At 49.8% G+C, this 18,862-nt stretch overlaps 1 protein-coding gene across 1 annotated transcript in view; it reads right to left on the reverse strand.

The window, feature by feature from the left end:
• The window catches only part of LOC147690325 (phospholipid-transporting ATPase IK-like), a 1,699,388-nt gene that overhangs the window by 410,298 nt on the left and 1,270,228 nt on the right, over positions 1-18,862 (reverse strand). Inside the window, exon 18 of the mRNA XM_086937963.1 lies at positions 14,372-14,483. Within this exon, the coding sequence (XP_086794089.1) occupies positions 14,372-14,483 (112 nt within the window). The remainder of the gene's footprint in view (positions 1-14,371; positions 14,484-18,862) is intronic.

The following is an 18,862-nucleotide window of genomic DNA, read 5'->3' on the forward strand; positions in this document are numbered from 1 at the left end:
CTTAGGCAACCAGCATCCTGATCAGAAATGAACATGGCAAATAACCATTGCAGGGCTCAGGGATCAACAAGCCATTAACAACCAGGCTGAGTTACCCAGCCCTTCACTCTGCAGGGCCTAACACCTAGCTAGGGGTTAACTTGTCCCTGTACCAATCCCGGGGGGCCTCAGTAATGTCCCGGCCCAGTCTAGAGGCTTAAAAAGGGGATCACTAGGGCCAATGAAACTCAGTACAGTTTCCAGGGGCTAGCACAAGTCCTGGGGCGAGCACCGACCCTGTGCCCCGACCTCCACACAGGTTAATTACAGCCCCACTCACCGGGCTACTCCGGGGGTCCTCTTCCCCTGCAGGGCTCTTTTCCGTGGAGGGGGGCAGGCACCGGCAATGCGCCTCGATGCCCCCTCCTCTCTCTCACAATGACAGCCGGGCCCCTCCTTTCTCACGGGGGCCCAGGACTTCACTGTGCCGGTGGGCGGGGCTCTCCTCACTGGCTGGGAGCCCCGCAGGAATACAGACTTCCTCCAGCCGACTCCTGTGCGTGATGGCAGGGCTCCTCCACCACACGGAGCCCTGCAGGCGACGCGCGGCTCTCGTGGTGCCCAGCCCGGCAGGGCGGGCTTGCCGCAGGCTTCTCGCCTTCACCCGGGCCCCTTCTCCCTCACGGGGCCCCGAAACTTCGCGGCAGCTTCCGCGAGGCTGCAGGCGCCTCGACCGAGCGGGGCTCCCTCCTCCGCTCTCAGGCCTCTTCCTGCTGCCTGGCTTGGTTTGGGAAGGCGGGGCTGGCACCGACAATGTGCCCCGGCCCCGCCTATCCTCCCGGCCCCTCACTCAGGGCATAGACCGGCAGGGTAGGCTCCTGCTCCGGTCAATCTCAATCGGGGCTCCCCTCTGGCGATCACGGGGCCCCGCAACGACTCTTCACCCGGGTCCCCCTCCTACCTCACGGGGACCCGGGGCTTGGATTCAGCTTCTCCGGGCCTTCCCGGCCAACAGCCAATCCCTGCGCGGCCTTCAGAGGTCACGGCCGCGCAGGCCAATCGGTGCGCGGCGGGGGCGGGCCGATGACGCGGCCAGGCCCCTGTCACATGACGCGAGTGCCGCGGCCTCAGGGCCTAGCGCGGCACCTTCTTCACTTCGGCGGCCCTCTCCTGGTACCGGGGGCTGCGTCGTCGATCCACACCACAGCGGGGGGCCTCCCTGACAGCTACCAGGCAGCGTGAGGCAGCGCGAGGCAGCGCCAACACTCCCCGGGCCGCGACGGTGATAAGGGGTAGGCTCCCTTTATTTAATTATTTATATGGCGGACAGCGCGCCAAAACGAGGGTAGGCTCCTCCAGCGCTATTCCTCCTCACAGCCTCCTCAGCAAACGGCGCAATTCACAGCGCTCTGCTCCTCCCTCTGCCCACAACCTCAGCTCCTTCCTCAGACCACGCAGAGGGGGGCAGGAATTCAGCACTTCTCCAGTGCTTCACCATTATAGCGCTTCCCCAGCTGTACGGTTCAGTTCGACGCGTAACTTCACCCAGCGCTTTTTCCCAGTTATAGCTCTTGACAGGCAGTGCCTACAAGGGGGTGACAGTTCCTAGGGGCATACTCTTCCCCAGATGGCGCTTTGAAGGGGGCCACAGCCTCACAAGCGGGCGGACAGTCCCACAACAGTTCCTCAGGGGCACACTCCTCACCTCCTGGGCGCTTCTTCACGTAGCGCTGGCGTGTTACCCGGTCCAAACAGCTTCAGTGACCTGGGTAGGGGCCCTCCCTTGTCAGGGGCCCATGGGGACAGCAGCGGGGGGGGTTTATAGGGGTGCAGGGCCCAGCTCACAGGCCCATGTGGCGGTAGCACCTCACAGCAGGTCCCCTCTCTTCCTTGTCCCAGCGCTGACTGACTCTCTGGTGACACTTCCCCCTATTTATACCCTCCTCCCAGGCAGTGCCAGGACCTTCTAGAATGTTGGCACATCTAGCCTAAACTGGTTCTAGGGGAGGGGGTGAGCACCCTGGGTGCCAGGCTTTCCCTCCAAAAGCTAGGGGTAGCTGGGTAATATTAACTAGACCGCCAACCTAACGCAGTCAGGTGGCACTACCCAGGGCCATGGAATCCATTTTAAGTCTCAGTACATTTCAGTCAGGTGCAGTTTTAAAATGGGGGATATTTTCTGTACACCATTTAACATCATGTAATTTTACATTTTCAACAAGGTGTCTCACACCACTCATGGCCTATACAGGTTTAATCCCATGGGGGAGACATCCTAGGTAAGGGGGTCAAAAGCGAAATATTTTGGGGGAAAAAGGCCAAGTCCAACACGACTCCCCCCCAGCCAAAAGCCAGGGTAGACACATCAATGCCTTGATGGGCTTCCCTGCTTGGGGCGGAAAAAGGTGGACGCAGGCCTGCAACTACAGGAGCACCTGCAGTCTCTCCTCCACTATGGAACCCAATGGTTCTCTTTCGCAACCTTCCCTTCAGCAACAAAACCACCCCACTGGTGTTCCCTAGTGGGATGTTTCTCCTTCCTAGAGTGGGAGGCTCTAGCCTCAGGCTTGTAATTCTCTTGGACCACTCTCTTCTCTCCAAATTGCCACTGGTCAACCCACCTGGGGTCTACACCCTCAGACTGACCAGCCCTTAGGGGCGAGGCTCTCCTCCCCCTACTTCTCCTCCAAGGGTTCCTCCATCTCCTACGCCTGGGGACACCGTCACACAACCACTCTCTCCCCAACCTGGAGTCGAAACCCTCAGGTTGACCTGGTGACAGGGGCGAGTCCTCCCTCTCCCTGCACCCCCTCCCAGAGTTCCGCACCCTCCTACCCGGAGAAGTACCCCTGGGAGTCACTTCCGGGGGGACTCTGGTTACAGAGGTCCCTCCCACCAGGGCAGGCAACTCCTGTCCATGGCCACCCAACCCGGGATCTATGCCCTGTGGCTGAGCCGGTGACAGAGAAGAGACCTTCCTCCCTCTGCACCCCCTCCCAGAGTTCCACACCCTCCCACTGGGAGTGGTACCCCTGGGAGTCAATTTGGTAGGGACCTGCATTACAGGAACCCCACCCTCCAGGTCAGCAACCCCTGAACCTGGAACCCCAGTCCAGGATCTAAACCCTGTGACTGGTCAGACCCCCGAACCACTGGAGCTCTGAGTATTGATGCTCCGGGTCCTCCTGACATAAGGGGATCCCTCCCTCTGGATGACACATCGGGGCAGCCTAGCCTCCCAAGCTGGGGTTCTCTTAAAGAACACTCCAGGCCCGGTGGCCGCAGCTGGGGCACCTTGGGACACCTCCCCGTCTCACTCCCTTCAGGATCACTCCCCTCAGCCTTCCCAGACGCTCTGGCACTTACCCAGATGTCTGCCTCCCGTGCAAGTTCCCTGGGGTCTGAGAACCCGCACTGCAACAGATGGTGACGCAGTCTTGGGAAACAACTCCTCAGCATGTGCTCCCGGATAACGGCATGGCACAGCCCTTCCCAATCCTCCACTGCTCTCCTCACCACCCAATCCTCCAGTACAGTCCAACACTCCTCCTCAAACTCTCCCCAGGACTGATGGGACAGCTTTACCTTGCCCCTGAACACTAACCCATCCTCCTCTTCCGGGGAATCAGGCACAGTCTCCTGGGCTTCGGGAGTGGGACTCCTTGCACTGGACCTACACTCGCTGCCACCACTGGATCCCACCCACCTCGGTGAATCCAGACTCCTAAAACCACTCTCAGGGGACAAACTACCCACCTGAGCTGATCTCTCCCTGGCGAAGGCCCTCTCCGCCTCCACCATCCTCTCCAGTGCTAGGGCTTTTTCAGTCTCTAGTCGCTGCTCTTCTACCCTCAGCTGCGCTAAGCCCTCGGCATGCCTGAGCTTTGCCAGCGCCAGCTGATACTCCCTCTCTTCTCTCCTATCTACCCACTCTTCTGGGGACAGGGAAAGGGATGGGGCAGTGCCCCCGGGGCTGGACCCAGTGCGAGACTCCCTATCTTCGGTGTCCTCCACAGCTACTGGCATCTCCGCCCTCTCAAATTCTTCCTCCTCCTCATCGGAGTAATTACCTCCCAGGGTTCTGGATGGGGAGCCCTCTCTCTGGTCTCTAACCCACTGACCCTTTAAAACCTCGGGGGGGTAGTCAGACAAGTCCCCATCAATCTCTAAGGGCTCTCCCCTCTTGAGGGCCTCATAGAGAAACAAATTCCTCCTAATGTTCCCTACTGGGGGTATCCCTCTCTCCAGGAGGAAGTCTATCACCTCCTGTTCGGTGTACTCCATCAGTTCCACTTCCTGGTAAATCAACCCCATCGTGGCGAGGTACACCCGGGACACACCCTCCCAGTGGAACAATGGGACAATTCAGAACACTCTTCAGGAGGAAGCAATCAAAAAACAATATTCAGCCAACAACAATAATCCCCACAACAAGGCTCGGATTACATCCAAAGCTCTATTTGCAGTGTAACCCGTGGCCGCTGTGGTACTGCGCAAACACAAGTCCTATCCCACTGCTTGCCACCAATGTAAGAAATGGGGGTTACCCAAATCTCCAAGGGGGTAGCATGGCATCAAGCGGGCAGGCCAAACTTCAAGGACATGTGAAGCATTCACGCAGTACCCACAGACGACACACCAGGCACACTACAAAAGAGACGCAACTCCACCTTTGGTTGGAAAAGAAGAAATTTAGTGATATCTCCAACCTGTAAGGTAAAAAGGAAAAATACACTGGTAATCATAACATGGCGCCAACTGGCACCCAAGCCAAGTATTTCAGTGGGGGATTATTTACATGGGACACAAAGGGTTGAGTCCAAAGTCCATAGCTGAAAGGAAAAAGGTTGGTTAAATAAACATAAGACCTGGGGCCAATCTGGCGGGGCCAACTCAGGCTATCATCCTCGGGGAAGCTGTAATCTCAAAATCCCACATTAGCGCACATACATTTTATGCATTATAACGCCACTCCCCACCCCTGTAAGGGAAGAACAACAGAGCATCACAGCACATACTAGACAGGAGCACCTGTAAGAAATCAGTACGGCAGGCTCATTAACAAGGGGCAAAAACAGGGGCCTGGAATAACTCATCAGGCCAGCATAGGGGCACCACTGCACTAAAAGGGCACAAAAGCATACAATCACCCATCAGGTGTAAAACCACAGTATACCTGGGCCTCAATAACCTTAGTGTAGGCATAACATTAGCATAACCACATTAGCAGGGTAATCAGCAGACAATAAACACTAGGCGCAGTGGCGCATCACACCTGGACAGGTAACATGAAACGCTGCGTTACCTTAGGCAACCAGCATCCTGATCAGAAATGAACATGGCAAATAACCATTGCAGGGCTCAGGGATCAACAAGCCATTAACAACCAGGCTGAGTTACCCAGCCCTTCACTCTGCAGTGCCTAACACCTAGCTAGGGGTTAACTTGTCCCTGTACCAATCGCGGGGGGCCTCAGTAATGTCCCGGCCCAGTCTAGAGGCTTAAAAAGGGGATCACTAGGGCCAATGAAACTCAGTACAGTTTCCAGGGGCTAGCACAAGTCCTGGGGCGAGCACCGACCCTGTGCCCCGACCTCCACACAGGTTAATTACAGCCCCACTCACCGGGCTACTCCGGAGGTCCTCTTCCCCTGCAGGGCTCTTTTCCGTGGAGGGGGGCAGGCACCGGCAATGTGCCTCGATGCCCCCTCCTCTCTCTCACAATGACAGCCGGGCCCCTCCTTTCTCACGGGGGCCCAGGACTTCACTGTGCCGGTGGGCGGGGCTCTCCTCACTGGCTGGGAGCCCCGCAGGAATACAGACTTCCTCCGGCCGACTCCTGTGCGTGATGGCAGGGCTCCTCCACCACATGGAGCCCTGCAGGCGGCGCGCGGCTCTCGTGGTGCCCTGCCCGGCGGGGCGGTCTTGCCGCAGGCTTCTCGCCTTCACCCGGGCCCCTTCTCCCTCACGGGGCCCAGAAACTTCGCGGCAGCTTCCGCGAGGCTGCAGGCGCCTCGACCGAGCGGGGCTCCCTCCTCCGCTCTCAGGCCTCTTCCTGCTGCCTGGCTTGGTTTGGGGAGGCGGGGCTGGCACCGACAATGTGCCCCGGCCCCGCCTATCCTCCCGGCCCCTCACTCAGGGCATAGACCGGCAGGGTAGGCTCCTGCTCCGGTCAATCTCAATCGGGGCTCCCCTCTTGCGATCACGGGGCCCCGCAACGACTCTTCACCCGGGTCCCCCTCCTACCTCACGGGGACCCGGGGCTTGGATTCAGCTTCTCCGGGCCTTCCCGGCCAACAGCCAATCCCTGCGCGGCCTTCAGAGGTCACGGCCGCGCAGGCCAATCGGTGCGCGGCGGGGGCGGGCCGATGACGCGGCCAGGCCCCTGTCACATGACGCGAGTGCCGCGGCCTCAGGGCCTAGCGCGGCACCTTCTTCACTTCGGCGGCCCTCTCCTGGTACCGGGGGCCGCCGCGTCGATCCACACCACAGCGGGGGGCCTCCCTGACAGCTACCAGGCAGCGTGAGGCAGCGCGAGGCAGCGCCAACACTCCCCGGGCCGCGACGGTGATAAGGGGTAGGCTCCCTTTATTTAATTATTTATATGGCGGACAGCGCGCCAAAACGAGGGTAGGCTCCTCCAGCGCTATTCCTCCTCACAGCCTCCTCAGCAAACGGCGCAATTCACAGCGCTCTGCTCCTCCCTCTGCCCACAACCTCAGCTCCTTCCTCAGACCACGCAGAGGGGGGCAGGAATTCAGCACTTCTGCAGTGCTTCACCATTATAGCGCTTCCCCAGCTGTACGGTTCAGTTCGACGCGTAACTTCACCCAGCGCTTTTTCCCAGTTATAGCGCTTGACAGGCAGTGCCTACAAGGGGGTGTGACAGTTCCTAGGGGCATACTCTTCCCCAGATGGCGCTTTGAAGGGGGCCACAGCCTCACAAGCGGGCGGGCAGTCCCACAACAGTTCCTCAGGGGCACACTCCTCACCTCCTGGGCGCTTCTTCACGTAGCGCTGGCGTGTTACCCGGTCCAAACAGCTTCAGTGACTTGGGTAGGGGCCCTCCCTTGTCAGGGGCCCATGGGGACAGCAGCAGGGGGGGTTTATAGGGGTGCAGGGCCCAGCTCACAGGCCCATGTGGCGGTAGCACCTCACAGCAGGTCCCCTCTCTTCCTTGTCCCAGCGCTGACTGACTCTCTGGTGACACTTCCCCCTATTTATACCCTCCTCCCAGGCAGTGCCAGGACCTTCTAGAATGTTGGCACATCTAGCCTAAACTGGTTCTAGGGGAGGGGGTGAGCACCCTGGGTGCCAGGCTTTCCCTCCAAAAGCTAGGGGTAGCTGGGTAATATTAACTAGACCGCCAACCTAACGCAGTCAGGTGGCACTACCCAGGGCCATGGCATTCATTTTAAGTCTCAGTACATTTCAGTCAGGTGCAGTTTTAAAATGGGGGATATTTTCTGTACACCATTTAACATCATGTAATTTTACATTTTCAACAAGGTGTCTCACACCACTCATGGCCTATACAGGTTTAATCCCATGGGGGAGACATCCTAGGTAAGGGGGTCAAAAGCGAAAAATTTGGGGGGAAAAAGGCCAAGTCCAACACGAAGGTATGTGCTATTTAGGCGCATTAACTACAAAAATGTATTTTGTGCATCGCTTAAATGCTTAATAATGGCACCCGCTCACTGACACAAAAGTAGTACTGAAACAGGAGCTGGTTAGAAGGAGATAGATTTGGCGCAATCATTCCACCTGTAGGCATTATAACATATGGCAACAAGGTTAGAAAACTGTTAACTGTTGTCTACAAGATGGCAAACAGCACTTCTGAATCTTTACTAGCAGTGAGCATAAATAAATTGCTATACGTTTAATGGTCCTGCAAGACTGTCCTGCTTTAGATATCTTACTCGCTCAAAAAAGGCAGAGTCTGCAAAATGCTTAAATTAACTTTTTGCTGCTCCTACATACCTCATGAAAGTAAAGAAATTGAAGGCTTTGCAAAGAACATTTCAAATTTGAAACCTGAGTTAGAGAATTTGGACACGCTTAGTGTTTTTGAAAAGTGTGGAAAAGGAGTTCAGACTTTTGGAAATTGGTTTACAATGGCAGGAGGGGGAATTTTAAAGGCTGTTCCTATGCCACTACTAATATTAGGACTTTGTCTGCTATTACTTTATGCATTATGTTTGGGATGTAGATATATTTTGCACAAAAGAAGGTAAAAAGAATTGAATAAGAGATTTGAAAAAGATTTGACATTAAATAGTCTCATGATTGATGACTACATGAAATCATTAAAGTATCAGGATCAGAAAAGAAAAAGGCTAGACACAACAGATGATGAAAGTGTTGTCTGAATGCACTTACATGTGAAATGTGTTTAGCTTGATGGCGACGATAGTCATCAAATAGGTTAATTGATAGAGTTAGAAAATGTACATAAAAATGAATAAATGAAACATGAAAACACATTTTAAAATGTCACATAGTCAAAATGTATAAAATGCACGAGGTATCCATATTTACTGAAAGACTTCTGTTAAATTTCCCTTTAACAAATAGAGGCCTTAGAATTTGCTGAACCATGTATTTGATAGATTGACTTTAACATGACTTGCTTTGATTTTGTCATAGCTACTGAATGTGCTGAGTTTAATAAATGCATTATTTTCTAAAGTTACATTCTTGATACACCAAGTTTGAACTTCCTGTCTATCTCACATTCACATAATGCTGAATAGAGAATCACACATTTGAACAATAATGCTTAGTTATATGAAATATGAAAAGCATTATGTCACTTGAAATCTGCAAGCAAAATGTTTCTGTCTTTAGTGTAGTTCATTGTTACTCAGTGAAACATTGAATACATGATAGAATAGACACTGCAATAAAGTTCCCTGAGAACTAAGGTTAGACTTTCCCAGCTAAACGAATGTTTAGTGATGTCTATTTACATATTTGATGGTGGACTGTGGACTCTATGTGTTTTTTGTTGGAGAGGAAGAACAAAGCTACTAAACATTAAAAGATGTCTTCTCATTTGACCGGAGAGACCTTATCTGCAGTATTGTAGTCCGCATGGTTTGCCGTCTATTATATCAGTGCATGTTTCGAGTTAGATTCAGACTTTTCATTGCTGAGGACTACTGCTGAAGCCTGCTGCTGTTGCCTGCCACTTTGGAGCTGACACTACCTTTTATGTCTTTCCTGAAAGGTGTAGCAACTACTGCACCTATTTTCTCTATTTTCCTGTTGAGGTCTATTTGGCACAGTTTGCTACTGCAACTGTGTGCTAATGCTTCTTGTAGACTGAGACTCGGCTGAATTTCATGAACTACTTTATGGGGAGTTCAACTACCTCATTTGATTTTGAACTTGATGCTTCTTTGATCGCACTTTTTTCCCGAGCTCTTCATGAGTTCTATTAGCTTTTGTTCCCATTAGATTGAAGAGGGACTATTTCCTTTATGGAATACGATGGTCAATTTGCATTATTGATGACTCTAACCATTTTTTTCTTGATAATTTCAGTAAACGGATTATAATGACTTACTAATTGAATAAAAAGAACGTACTAATCTCTCAATGAGAACATAGGTTTTGAAACTGATTTTAAAACTCTCATCATTGACTGAACATAACAACTGTTAATTATGATGTTGATTGACTTGATTTGATTTAGCTTCCATTCAAAAACTGTGGCAAAGATCTGTCACCTAGAAAAAGAAAATATAGTGTGTAATTGGAGACCATTCTTGTAAGTTACATGTTGAACGTTTACTGGAAAATAAATTATGGACTCTTTTCAAACAATGGCTTTCCTTCATATTTTCATTTGAATTGTGTTTGTTACGCTTCCGGTTCTACACAACTAGGTTATAGTACTGCATCAAGAAATCACTCAATCATGATTGTTATAGCGTGGCTGTTTCACCCATGAGGGTCTAGCGGTGTTGTGGGATAATGCTGCAGGATCATGCTGTCTGTTCCTTGTGGTTGAGCATCCAGGTCTTGGGGTCTTTCCTGAACTGTTGGAGTGATGCTGAGGCTCTCAGGTGCAGGGGGGGGGTGTGTTTCAAGTCTTAGCCGCAAGGTGGGAGCAGGAGCAGCCGCTGTTTGCCCGGTGAATGTACTGGGTAGCTGCTAGGGAGAGGGGTCTGGAACGGTTCCTTGGTAGGTAGGTTGAAATTCACTAGATTGTTGAGGTATGCCGGTCCTTCATTGTGACAAAGAAAAAAGAAAAAAGGAGGACTGACACTACACATACCTTTTACGGAACGAATTACATGCCTGAGCAAAGTTATTTTGGAGTTCTTGGTCCAAGGCCTTCTGGATATTGTAATTTCTACATTACCAAAGGACTTATTTTCTAGATCTTTTTTGGTTGTAATTCTCTCTGGATGCCATCATAAAAAAGCAAGAAACTAAGGTATAATACAACCCTCTCTGTCTTTAATAAAATGCTGACTTTCTCTCATTAAAACTATGAAAATATGCAGTTTACATTGTGAACCAAGTGACAGACACCATAGGAAGGGATTTAACATTCCTATGCACTGAGAGACTTTCTATTTAAAACTGAAATGACTACTTCAGCATTGATATAATAAATTATACAATGGGGTTTAAAAGGAGAATACTTGTTGCTTTATTGGGTCCAACAATAAAGTGGCCCCGGAGCAGGAGTGGCAAAAGACTTTCGTTATCCCAATTTGATCCCAGTAACTTGATTGCCTGGGGGCACCCAAACCAGGTACCACATTCAAACACAAACAACAATGGAGGTGCATTGTTATTGCCTACTGTCCCAAATGAACGCAGCATTGTCCACCTCCCACAGTGCTTACTTCTGTGGCCCAAGTGTTCTACCTGTAGTGTCAGTCGCCACTGAAAATAACAGCAAAAACTCATTATGCCGTGTAAAAAAGCAGTTGCGTGGCTGGTACAACTCCACCTGAGTTTCTACGGATTCCCTATTCCAAAGATGGCCACTGCATCCAAAGATAGTTCTGTGCTGGTGAGATTACTTGCTCTTTCAGCAGAGCGCAGTGATTCGAATTGTGGTGAACCAGCTGCTCCCCCCACCCACATCGCAGGTCACACACTCGACCCCATCTTCACCTCCAGCAATCATGTCTCCTTCAGCCACACTACGGATCTCCTCTGGACTGACCACAGCTGCGTTCACTTCACCTACAACAAGCCGAAACCCACCAACCAGCTCCAACCAACTCTGCAAAGAAACTGGAACAAAATCACCATCGACCAGATCTCCTCATCGCTCCTTCTAAACACCCCAGCCCACTCTTCTAACCCAGACCAAGCCGCCGCCAACTTCACCCTATGGTTATCCAACACCGCCGACATCCTAGCACCACTGAAAAAACGTCAACGCAAACTTGGCAGCAAGAAGGCCTCATGGTACAACGATGATCTTAAGAAGTCCAAGAAACTCTGCCGCTCCCTTGAAAAGGCCTGGAAAAAAGACCCAACCACTAGCACCAAGGACGCCTTCAAAAACGCCACCCGCACACACCACCAACTAATCCGTAAGGCCAAAAAAACAGCATTCAAGGATCGACTAGACAACAACGCCCACAACAGCAAGGAACTTTTCAACATCGTCAAGGAATTTACCAACCCCTCGGCCAACTCCAACGACATCACCCCTTCTCAAGCCCTCTGCGACTCCCTGGCTTTATTCTTCTACAACAAAATTGCAGACATCCACAACAGCTTCGACAACCAACCCGGAGACCAACCCACCCGACCATATGCCGAACACTCTCCCCCCTTGAACACCCTTAACGACTGGAACCCAATCTCCACTGAGGACACCATCCGCCTGATGAACTCCATCCACTCAGGATCCCCCACAGACCCATGTCCTCACCACATCTTCAACAAAGCAGACTCCGTCATAGCACCGCACCTCCGAGACGTCATCAACTGCTCCTTCAATTCCGCCACCTTCCCGGAAAGCTGGAAACACGCTGAACTCACCGCCCTTCTGAAAAAACCCACAGCGGACCCCACCGAACTCAAAAATTATCGCCCCATATCGCTCCTTCCTTTCCCAGCCAAAGTCATCGAGAAAGCTGTCAACAACCAACTCTCCGCTTTCCTCGAAGCCAACAAATCCCTCGACTCCTCACAATCTGGCTTCCGAGCAAAACACAGCACTGAGACCGCCCTCATCGCTGCAACAGACGACATTCGAACTCTACTGGACAATGGAGACACAGTCGCCCTCATCCTCCTCGACCTCTCTGCAGCCTTCGACACAGTCTGCCACAGCACCCTTTTACAACGCCTCAGAAACATCGGAATACAAGGAAAAGCACTTGAATGGATCACCTCGTTCCTCACCGGAAGAACCCAGAGAGTCCGCCTTCCACCATTCAAGTCCGAGGCCACTGAAGTCATCTGTGGCGTACCACAAGGATCCTCACTCAGTCCCACCCTCTTCAACGTATACATGAGCCCCCTTGCGACCATCGCTCGCCAACACAACCTCAACATCATCTCCTACGCGGATGACACTCAACTGATCCTTTCCCTCACCAATGACCCCAGCACCGCCAAAACCAACCTACACGAAGGAATGAAAGAAGTTGCCGAATGGATGAAACAAAGCCGTCTGAAACTGAACTCAGATAAAACAGAAGTCCTCATCTTAGGTACATCCCCCTCTGCATGGGACGACTCCTGGTGGCCGGAAGCCCTTGGAAAAGCACCCATCCCGACAGACCACGCACGGAACCTAGGCGTTATCCTGGATTCTTCACTCTCAATGAACAGACAAGTCAACGCCGTATCCTCATCCTGCTTCAACATTCTTCGCATGCTCAAAAAAACATTTCGCTGGATCCCCACCGAAACCAGAAAAACAGTCACCCATGCTCTGGTCACGAGCCGACTGGACTACGGAAATACCCTCTACGCAGGTACAACCGCTAAACTCCAGAAGAAACTCCAACGAATCCAAAACACCTCAGCCAGGATCATATTAGACATCCCGCGTAACGAACACATCTCTGGCCACCTGAAAGACCTCCACTGGCTACCCGTCACTAAGAGGATCACTTTCCCACTGCTAACCCACGCACACAAATCACTCTACGACATCGGACCAGAATGCCTCAACTCACGACTGTCCTTCTACACCCCCTCCCGCCAACTACGCTCTTCCAGCCAAGCCCTCGCCACTGTACCCCGCATCAACAAGACCACCATGGGAGGCAGATCCTTCTCATACCTGGCAGCTAAAACATGGAACTCACTCCCCACCTACCTTCGCCTTACCCAGAACCACCTAGCATTTAGAAAGCAACTTAAAACGTGGATATTTGACAAGTAATCCTCCTCCCCTCCCTACGCGCCTTGAGACCCTCTGGGTATGTAGTGCGCTATATAAATTCTCTGACTTGACTTGACTTGACTGTTGCACATATGAACTTTCTTGTGAAGACACTTGGTTTCACATGTTTACTATGTGTATGCACATGTGGCAGAGTGGAGCAGCTTCTATGTGGGTTCACTGTGACCAGCATCAAATGAAGACAGTATAAGCTAGAAACTGATTGAACTACTGTGAAGCAGGCAGCACCCTGGAGCACAAGGTGAATGTTTGTGTACTTTAAGTGGACCAGGAGAAGGGACTGAGACTCTATTCAATGGTGTACATTTTTCAACACGAACATCTGGAAGATAATACTTGTTAGCAATCATTTTCTTCTCTTTTTGTTATACTCTGACACATTTCAAGTAGAATAGTACATAGTAATGATGGTAAAATCGTTGTGAGGACTGGGTAATGCCCTTGTGGGACAAACTATTCTATCCTCACATTTCAATGCTTATGTCTGATGCCAATATTTTGGCAGTATGTTTAGAAACTAAATGTATATGAACAGAATGATAAAGACTGGCAAAAACATGAATCTCAAGCACTTTACCAGCACTCAGCACCTCCCAGTGTCATTGTAGGATTTTAATATTGATACATGGTTATTTCATAAGCTAGTGATTATTAACAAATGCCCACACAGACACATCCAAAGGCTGACACATCCTCTAGCCATGTATTTCACGCACTGCCATAAAGATGGATTTTCCTTGAAATTCCCTGAGACCCTCAGGAGCGGCAGTCCGAGGCAAGAAACACGTGATGGCAGAGAACGCAAAAACATTTCAAAATGACTTGATTGCTGTGAGTATTAATATTAATATACATTTAGTAATATGACATTTTAAAGGATTTTTTCCGACATGTATAATATTTGCAACAGCTTCAGTGCAGCTGGAGGATATGTCAGCTGTTGGAAGTCCTAGCTAAAAGCATCCAGAACTGAGACAATAAGAATGTGTACCTTGCTTATCTCCAGTTAGCATCCAGACTTTAATGTCACCCTTCAGCAACAGGTTGATGGTTTCAGGCACGCCATCTTGCAACTTATCCTCAATGGCAGTGACTCCGAGAAGCTGTGGAGGAAACAAAAAGCATAAATATCCCCTCATTCCTCTGACTACCTATTAACTTTATGAATCTGTGGGTAATGCTGTTGTTTTACTCTGTAAATTCTGAATAGGCCAGAATCACTGCATGTGATGTCTTTGCCACAATATAAATGAGAGCAGGAAGATTTGACCACTTAAGACCACTGGAGCCAAAGGTAGTTAATAATAAAAGAAGTGTCTTGCATGCAGACACAGGCTAATGCACACATACATTTATTCCAAAAAGGATTCTGGATATGAGAAAACACTGAAACCAAGATTTTTATGCTATGTATCTTGTAAACACTGGTCTTTAAAGTTTTGTGGCAAAGTCAGTAAAACATGAAACTGGAAAATATTTGTTACAGGTTTGGCCGAGTAGCAGGTGTTCAAACCCTGTCCTCACTGCAATTACCTTAGACCAGCCCTCTGAACTGTCTAAGCTCTCGCTGACCTGGTTCATGGACCTGAGGCTTTCACCTCTTCTCTTCTCTTCTCTCACTCTCACACTCACTTCACTCACTTGTGCCAACAGCTGCTCACTCAGTAAACATGCTTTAGATATCTGAGACATTTAGAACAACGGTACACTGAACTTCCCCTTCCTTACTGAAATGTGGCTTCCCATTGGGACAGCACTCGACATTTCCACGACCATCTTGGAAGTGTACAAGATCGCAAGCTAGGACAGTCAACACAAAAAACGAGGAGGAGTTGCAATAATCATCAAGGAAATCATCAACTGCACTCCAACCACAGAGATCACGACCCCCTTTATGGAATAACTATATTTCAAACTGTTAATCTGAGCGACTTACACCCTGAAAGGAACCCTCGCCTACTGACCCTCAGACCAAAGACTACTTTCGCTGACAACGTTGCCAATTTCGTTGCTCCCCTCACCATCGACTACAAACCCTACATCCTACTGTATACCTCATCTTCCCCATGAAAGACCAGAACAACCCCAACTCCAACGCACTCCTCAAAACTGATGGAAACCACGGACAGCCACAACACATCAATGGACTTAAACACTACTCTGGACACACTCCTGACCCAATATTCGCCACCTACATTGGCATCAAAATCACCACAACCGCACCTCTAAGCAGGACCAATCACGCCATTGTCCACCCAGTCCAACCCCACTGGAAACATAAACAGTGACATCAAACAGCTCGGAAAAGTAGATTACAGAACTTGCTGAAACCCCTGGCATTTCTCAAACACAACAACCAAAAGAGAACCCGGAAGCAAACCAACTGGTACATTGAGAAACTCAACTCAACAAAACAACACTGCAAACAACTAGAAAGATGATGGAGAACAGACCATAAAGAAACTGATAAGGACACTTACCAATCAGCACTCAGACACTGCCACCAGCAGATCAAAGAAACCAAGAAGAAGGCCCTAGCAGATCGCATAAATACCAGCTCCAATACTGTAAAGAAATCATTACCATCGTCAAAGACTTCCCTAATTCAGCTTCCACCACAAAAAGCTTCACCTCCTCACAAGAACTATGCGACAACCTTTTGGAATTCTCCAGCAACCAGATCAAAGACATCTACAACAATTTTGACCGTCAACCAAACCCCTGCAGCCTCACCTCCAGCCTATTCACAAACAACCTCGGAAACACCTTGACTACATGGGAAACAAACAATTAGGGGTGTGCAGCAAACTCCGCTCTGCCGGCAGAGTTTGCAGAGTTTAGTCACTCCGAGCTCTGCCTGGAGTGCGAAGTTCAGCAAAAACTCTGCCACTCACTGGCAGAGCAGAGTTTGCCGGCACTCTCTACCCCTTGTGCTAGATCTACGACAGTTTTAGATCTCTGTCTATTACTTTGCCTCACATTTTCCCATGCCTCATTGTATATGGCCCCAATAAAGGCTTGTCCTCGTGTCTATATCAATGCCTACTTCTGGCGGTGACAAGAAATGTCGCAGTGCCGGGGCTGCAATGGCTGAGGTGTGCCCTGCCCCCTTTCCCAAGCCCAGAGAAAAGGGCATTGCGCGGGCTTCTCCCACCCCAGCCCTTTTTCAGCTAAGTTCAGAGCCCCCCTCCTATTTCTCCACCACACACTCCTCCCAGACCGTCATACCTCTGGCTCACCCCTGAGCCAGGTTCCCCGCAAATCTTCAACCTCACCTCAGACCCAGGTCTTTCTGGCCTGAAGAACCATGGGGAAACACATGCTTCTTGAACACCGTGCTGCAGCGCCTGAGCAACATGGACCTTTTCTCAGCATACCTAGCGATGGACAGTACTGGTGCTGATGGAGAGCTCAGAAGTGCACTTGGAGACCCTGGATGAGGTTGATTGCTCTGAGTCTCTGGACCAGACAGCACTGGTGGGGGGGCACGGGCCAGAGGTCACACAGTAGCTAGCCAACCTCCGGCGCAGCCTCTGGATCCTGGAATACACTCTGCAGCTCAGCTGCGAGTTCTAGGCGAGGCAGAGGAGAAGGGACCGAAGGGGCAGAATATTAAGATTTTTTTGTGCCGTACAGTTCAAATAGGGTGGATTGTACTGGATAGGAGATTTACAGCTAGCCTGATTGTTTTCTTTGTAATTTCCTTCAAAACGTTTCCATCCATTTATCACCACCTCAAACCCTATGGTTACATATAATTCCATCCAGTGTGCCTCCTACCAGTTACCTCAATTCTTGGCTGAGCTGTATTGATCGTGGCAAACAAAGACTTTGAAAACCATCTGACCCAGGGAGGTTCTTATCTTTGTATAAGTTGAGATCATGCAGGAGGTAGATATGTGCTGTAATCAGAAACTAGAAAATCAGAAAGTGAATTTTTCGCTTTTTAAACGTTTCAATGTAAATCATAAAGAAAAAGGGGTAAGCAATCCCGGCTCTCTTGCACAATTACTCCGAACACTCAACTGCCCTCCCACTGGAGGATGAAAGGTTGTGCTGGCCATTTTGGGGTTAAACCATGAACCTTGCTAGGTTTGTGCAAAGCTAACATGAGAGACAGTTGCCATGGCAACTGCTGCTTCAAAGGTCCATGTGAAATGGTGTCAGCTGTGATAAATTCTCATAACAAGGGGCTGCACATTTGGAATTCAGTGCCCAAACAGATGGTTGTGAAAGTGGAAGGGACACTGCAGTGGAATAATTTATTTTTAATGTGGCAGAGCAATACTCCACCTGCTAACAGAATTCCGAGGAATTCCACAGAGTTTTTCATCAAGTCAGGGGAATTCGGCTGACTGAAACTTTGTGAGCTCCACACAGCCATAGAAAACAATCACAATGGAAGAGACAGCCAATATCATGGGGACCATCCACTCCGGGGCACCGACAGACCCCTGCCCCTACAACGTCTACAACATGGACACCTCCCCAATCAGCTAAGTACGCAACCGCATCCTGAACACCTCCATCACCACTATGATGTTCCTGCAGGACTGAAAACACGTAGGAGGCAACACACTACTAAACAAACCTACGGCAGACCCTATTCAACTACCAAAATCCTCACCACCATACCCAGACAAGGTCATGGAGAAAGACATCAACAAGCAACTTGCTCAGTACCTTCACACACACCAACTCCTAGACACCATGTAATTAGGCTTCAGACCCAATCACAGTATGAAGAATGCCCTCATCACAGCAACTAATGACATAAGGATGATCCTGGACCGCGAAGAAACAGCAGCCATCATCCTGCTTGACCTCTCAGCTGCCATTGACACAGTCTCTCACTCTACCCTGATCAGAAGACTAGATGAAATAGAATCCAATAACCCACACTCAATTGGATCTATTCCTTCCTCATTAGAAGAACGCAAAAAGTCAGTATTCCACCCTACTCGACAAAGCCAAGAACCTCATTTGTGGAGTCCCCCATGGATCATCTCTCAGTCGGACAATATTTAACATCTACATAACACCACTGGCGGACTTTATCAGTGTGCATGGCATCAAAGTAATGTCCTATGTAGACAAAATCCAACTGATACTCTCCCTGTAAGACAGGCACCTAAAAGGGCCAGGACCATAAATTCTAGACCTATTCCAGAGTCACAACCTGATGGTTCTTTTTCACAGCATGAAGGCATAGTGGGGAGAAAATGTGTTATTTAAAGCCAATCAATTAAACAATGACCCTCAGGGTCACATAGTAACCACAGACAACTATGTGAGGTTAGTTGACTTATTACAAAGCCAAACATAACTAAACATAAATACACCTCAATACGAGAGTGTAGACATACATCAGGAATTAGCATGAAGCCAATCTGCGTATCCAATTGAGGAGATGTAGCATGAATAATACTATTAATTCAGTGGGCAGAATGTAGAGAATCAGAAAGTATGATTCCAAGTTTTC

The sequence above is a fragment of the Lissotriton vulgaris genome, chromosome 9 (assembly GCF_964263255.1).
Source record: "Lissotriton vulgaris chromosome 9, aLisVul1.2, whole genome shotgun sequence".
Classification (NCBI taxonomy): Eukaryota; Metazoa; Chordata; class Amphibia; order Caudata; family Salamandridae; genus Lissotriton; species Lissotriton vulgaris.